The sequence below is a fragment of the Priapulus caudatus genome, unplaced genomic scaffold, assembly GCF_000485595.1.
Source record: "Priapulus caudatus unplaced genomic scaffold, Priapulus_caudatus-5.0.1 Scaffold731, whole genome shotgun sequence".
In the NCBI taxonomy this organism is placed as follows: domain Eukaryota; kingdom Metazoa; phylum Priapulida; class Priapulimorpha; order Priapulimorphida; family Priapulidae; genus Priapulus; species Priapulus caudatus.
In genome coordinates, this window is record NW_014577792.1 from 2,034 (window position 1) to 7,780 (window position 5,747).

Sequence of the window (5,747 nt, forward strand, 5' to 3'; positions counted from 1 at the left end):
GGTGATTGGATAGGATGATGTTAAGTGATAAGCTAGGACTTCTTCTCTATCCCTGAGCCGGTCGTTGTCGTTTCAGGTGCTACATATAGGCTATATGTACCCGAGATAGTTTTAGGTTGATTAGTATTATGTTTATATTTTTATATGAGGTATGTTTTACTTTAGGGTTAGGGTTAGGGTACACTTCAGTAGGCCTAGTACAAGTCTGGTAGTGGTACACTTTGTGTATATACATATATGTACCTCTGGTACATATATGTAGTACCTGATACGACAACGACCCCTTCAGCCTAACTAATAGTGCGTTTGATTTGCTTCCCCAGAGCCACCTGGGTTAAAATTAACCTGGGTAAGAAATCGAACGCATCTGGGTTAGGTAAGATAAACGAACGGTTTTTGGGTTAACCCGGGGTTAATTATCATCATGGATGCCAGTGACAAGAAAAAAAGAATAGCAATTGCAATCTTATTATTAATGAAATCTAAGAATGAGCAAACACACGCAGTAATCGACAGTCATGCTTCATTACTGCTTGAAGATTGAAGATTTCGTTGCAATGAATTGTGGGATAATTCCCCAAGTGAGCAGCTTGGCTATATAGCGGGTTACTTCGGCCTCACCCGGATAACGCAAAAATACCACGTGACTGCCAAATCGAACATATTTGGGGCTGGCCCGAGTAGACCCGGCCAGGTTAACTTGGGGAAGCAAATCGAACGCACTATAAAGAAACTATACGAAAACGAAAATGAAGAAAAATACGAGGAGATAGGAATTAAGAGTCGAGAAAGAGGGACGAAGGCAAAAACTAATTCTACTCCCCACGCAGATTCCGTGGCTGGTACGATCGTCTCCCCTGCTGACGCAACTCATTTCTAAGTAAATATCCCTCTTTTCGACAACTTAGACTATTCATTAATTCTATTCAAATCTCCTCGTATATTATGCTGATTAATAGTACATAAACGCGTTGATTATCATACTCTATATACAGGGTTCTGCCCAGGATTTTTTAGTGCCGGGCGCATCCATGCAAGCGCCGTAGGCGCGAAGCCAATCTAGGGTGGGGGCCGGGGCAAATTTTTGATTTTGGATAGTCTGAAACTCAATTTCCTGCATTCTGAGCAATAAAAAGCCCATATATCATCATATATTCTTTTTTTTTAATCAAAAATTAGTGCCGGGCGGAGATAACCGACTCGTTTATAGTGCCGGGCACACCCGCCCACCGCCGCCCACCGTGGGCAGAACCCGGTATATATTTTGTTTTCGTTTACATTCCTTGTTTTCCCTAGACCCCCTCCGTATGATCCAAGATGGCTGCGCCCAGGTGTTGATCGTTTTATTTGCGCAGTCTATATTTTATCTTGTCTTTAGTCAATCTATGGTTATTCTATCTATACTGCGAGTTCAAACTATCCATCCTGATTTAGTCTACTGCTCATGTGAGTTACACCCCCCGAAATCTCTACACTAGTAGCATGATTTATGGAGTAACATCAGAGCGCCCTGGTAAGGGCAATTATAAGCTGTTTTGAAGATGTCACATTTATATGGATTCTCTCCAGTGTGATTATTTACGTGTTGAGATTTGAATTGTAGAGAGAGCATTGCACCTCCGAATTTGCATCGTGCAACAGGACAACTACACTACTGACTGAAATTCGTTGACTGCAGAAGTTGGCAGAGGACAACTACAGGATAGAAAACGTGTACCCAGGGCCATGCAGAGTGAGAGGCATATGGTTGGTCCTGAGAATGTGAGATTTCAGTGAAGCTGTGCCTAGATATCATAGTGATACCTACAATAATGTAACCCAGCAGATCGGGGATTCTGTGCCTTTATTTTTGCAGTTATGTTATCGTACATAGGTGGTGCCTAGCCTACCTTTCATTCTACACCTTATATTTACAGAGTGGCTATATGCCCGGCAGCCGGCATATATCTGACGGCTGCCGGGCACGGTCTTCGATTTCCTAAATGCCCAGCAGTTTTTAATTTTCAGCGTTATCTCAAATAAACAAGGGTTACGGCTAGGGGTAGGAACTGCCGGGAATTTATGAAATCGAAGACCGTGCCCGGCTGCCGGGCATATAGCCACAGCGTTATATTTACCCCAAGGAAAAGCATCAGATGTTGGCATACTCATATGACATTGGCATTGTCACTATATATGTACTCTCTTTACTCGGTGTTACATTCCCGAGTGGCTGCTATATACAGGTACATCACCGATTTTCCGGAACCCTTGGTTCCAAGTCCTTTCCGGATCATCCGTTTTTCCGGACCAAAAGAGGTCACATAATAATAATTCAACAATACACTTCTGAGCAACTAAATACCTCCCATCATGTCTCCCATCATCTCTAAAGCACTATGCACTGCTAGAAATGTAAACAAATAATAATTGTAAATTAATGTAAACCACGACTGACACTTGCACCTGCCTTAGACTCCATAGCTAGGGTAAAATTTGAGCAAAACAAGGTGGCGGCCACCCAGTGAATTGAATTTTATCCGTACTCACTGTAACTGTAAGATAATTGCAAAACGTTAAAGTAATATGTTTATTCTTTGTACGCCCAGGAGGTAGACTATACACGCAGTTGTAACTGCGTCTGTGTGATTCAAGTTTATATGAACAATATATTATGTAACAAGTAAGTCGTTGGAATCTTTATTCTAATGTCTTGAGAACACAAGATATATAACACGGACTAAAAGAGGTTCCGGACCATCAGTGTCCGGAAAATCGGTGGTGTACCTGTACTTGTAGTAGGCGCAAATCCACTTTAGGCACCTTAGGTATCACGAAGTGATGTACAGATTTCTTTGTATCATCAACTGATGCGCAGACTTTCCGTATATCAAAGAATGATGCAAAAACCCTAACCCTAACCCTAAGTCATAAAGTATAACCTTAGGTATCACGAAGTGTGTTAGGGTTAGGGTTAGGGGTTTTGCATCATTCCTTGATATACGGAAAGTCTGCATCAGTTGATGATACACAGAAATCTGTGCATCACTTCGTGATACCTAAGGTGCCTAAAGTGGATTTGCACCTTGTAGTATACATACCATATACACACACACAAATGCAAGCTTGCAGCTTGGCATTGAGTGGCAGAGAAACTGATGGCAGGCATTTATGCACTTTTGCAGTCCACTTCTGTGTTCTGCATGAGCACTTTCTTGCCTTTAAATTTTATGCACTATTGCACGGATAAAATAAACAATAATAACGACTTTTCGCAAGTGTTATATAAGCAGTAGTAAGGATTATCATGGTAGATATAGTCATTTTGATAGATGGGTATAGATGGAGTATGATACTATGATAGTAAGGATTATCATGGTAGATATAGTCATTTTGATAGATGGGTATAGCTAGAAAAAAATATAGACATTAAATATTCCATCATGTGCAATCAGATTACAGTTTGCTAATAATTTTCTGCATTGTTAGTACGCGCACAACAGTCAACGTGTCATCGCCCCGTATTTTTGCATTGCGTAAAACGTTTACTTTTGATGTTGCCAGTTGTTACATCTTGCAATACAAGGACAATGATCGTAAATGTATAGGCTGTTTAATTGTTGCCCATGCGTGTAACTATAGAAGCATGACTTTGTATGTTCATTCTGGGTGTGTGCTGCATGGTTGTATACACTCTGTAAATATAATCTAGGTACGTGTAAAGGTGGTGACACATGGTTGACTCCAGAGCTGTATTATACCAGAGGACAAAGTGTGAGTGGAAAAGTACATATTGTTAGAAGATGGAGCACCCCATAGAGGAGACAGGTATGCAAAGTAAAGATGAGCTAGGCTTGAATGGCATAATGGCCATCATTTGGCGTTATGGTTTAAAAATTACCACACAGGTGACAGCATATTCGAATTGGCATGTGTTCGATCATGCCTGCGTTACATCAAATACTCAGTAGAGAATAAACCAATAATTTATCTATGTAGTCTCTTACTAATAGTAATACTGTATGTGAGTGTACTATTTATAATGTCACTATAACGTATGCGCTTGAAGCTAATTGCACAATGCATGTCTGTTATGAGTCCTGTTATTACTCCTGTTTATTTATTATCGATAGGTGCATATCGATTGCTGAGTTGTTTGTACAACGTGAAAACTATCGAGCAATACTTGGTTTCCATTGATCCAACACTGACAAAAGAATACCTTCAGAGTGAGGTGTCTAATCATGAGTAAGTCATATTATCCAAGCGGACAAAAGAAATTTAACGACTAAAACTAAATAGTTGCAGCTGCATAGGTTTGCTCAACCATGGTTTGCTGCAGATTGGAAGTGGCTGAATGTATGGGTCAGTTTTAGTTCAGTTGATAGCGCCATTGAGTTCGAGCTGATCTTTAATCTTCGTTAAGAGCATCTTCGTTAATCTTTTTTCTCCCTTGAACAAGACACAGTTGTGATTTTCTTTAGTTGACATCTGCTGTAAAATTGGGTTTATTTTATTGGCGCAAGGCTTGCAACCTTACTACACCAGCATAACAGCAACTAGCTTTGCTGGATAAACCCTGGTAAAGGAAGAAGATGCTTGTCTAATCCACACTGTTGGTTATTGCTAGAATAACAGAGAGCTTAATTGTATCATTTAGCAATGTATATAACATTATTGCCAAATTCATCACACAGTACCTTACAAACCAGCCTCCTAAATGTTGTTTCTCAACAGCCCAATCAAAAATTCAGTCTTGAGTTTGCATGCTGTCAGATGACAGTAATATTAGCAAACAAATGTGTATTCTGGGTCCATTCAAAAATTACGTAACACTAACACTGGAGGGGGATATATGGCCTGGTGTTACGGGGGAGTAGGGGGTGTATGTTCAAGTGTTACATAACACACCACAATTTTCTTAGTTTAATATTAATTTTAATACTTTATTTGTAAAATTAAGAATACATTCAATGTCAGAATTTTTCTTTTTATCAAACAGAAAAGATAATATCCTACATCAAAATCAACATCCATTCAGGCCACAAAGGTTAGCTGCTAAAGTTAAAAGTGAGCAAACAGTGACTCAGGCATCATGATCTTCTTCCCAGACTTGTTGTCTGTTTTCCAGTGTCCCAGTCCATACTTTCAGTATTTTTAGCTCATCTGACATAGTCAGATGCAGCTTGTAGAATCGCTTGATCGTCCGTGCGTCCGTGCGTCCGTCCGTCCGTCCGGGCGTCAACAGTTGGGCACAAATCTTAACCGCTCGACGTACGGTCACGATATTCGGGATGTGGGGGGGTAATCCGAAAACGAGTTGGGATGTCGAAGCTGGGGGTGAAAGGTCAAAGGTCAAGAGGTGTAAAAGAAGGGGGAACATTCACTTCACTCCCTTAACTTAAGGTATAGGGAGGAAATGCAGAATTGCGCACAAATCTAAACGGCTCAACCTAAGCTCGTGATAGTCGGTGTATAGCATCATGGTAGGAAAAGCGATCACTGTGCCGAAAATTGGAGGTCACAGGTCAAAGGTCAATAGGCACAGGGCAGATTTTAGACATTTTCTGAGGACATGGTGCTGACGGAGCGATTGAAAAACTTTTTTGTTTCAGCGGTGACCTAGCATTTTTATGCTTTATTGAAAGGACCATGAAATGTCCCTTTTTGCTGACATGCGAAGAGTAAGCTGTCGGATAACCTTTTGACCCTCAAGAGGAGGGTTAAACTTGGATTTGTTGACTGTCTGTTAGAAAGAATTTGACTGA

The 5,747-nt window shown here is 40.6% G+C and overlaps 1 protein-coding gene across 1 annotated transcript in view; it reads left to right on the plus strand.

The window, feature by feature from the left end:
• The first annotated feature begins 837 nt into the window (after positions 1–837).
• Positions 838–5,747, plus strand: part of LOC106813153 — a 17,005-nt gene continuing 12,095 nt past the window's right edge. Inside the window, exons 1-4 of the mRNA XM_014817218.1 lie at positions 838–880; positions 1,604–1,761; positions 3,692–3,807; positions 4,113–4,227. Coding sequence (XP_014672704.1) covers positions 3,783–3,807; positions 4,113–4,227 — 140 coding nt within the window. The 5' untranslated portion in view covers positions 838–880; positions 1,604–1,761; positions 3,692–3,782. The remainder of the gene's footprint in view (positions 881–1,603; positions 1,762–3,691; positions 3,808–4,112; positions 4,228–5,747) is intronic.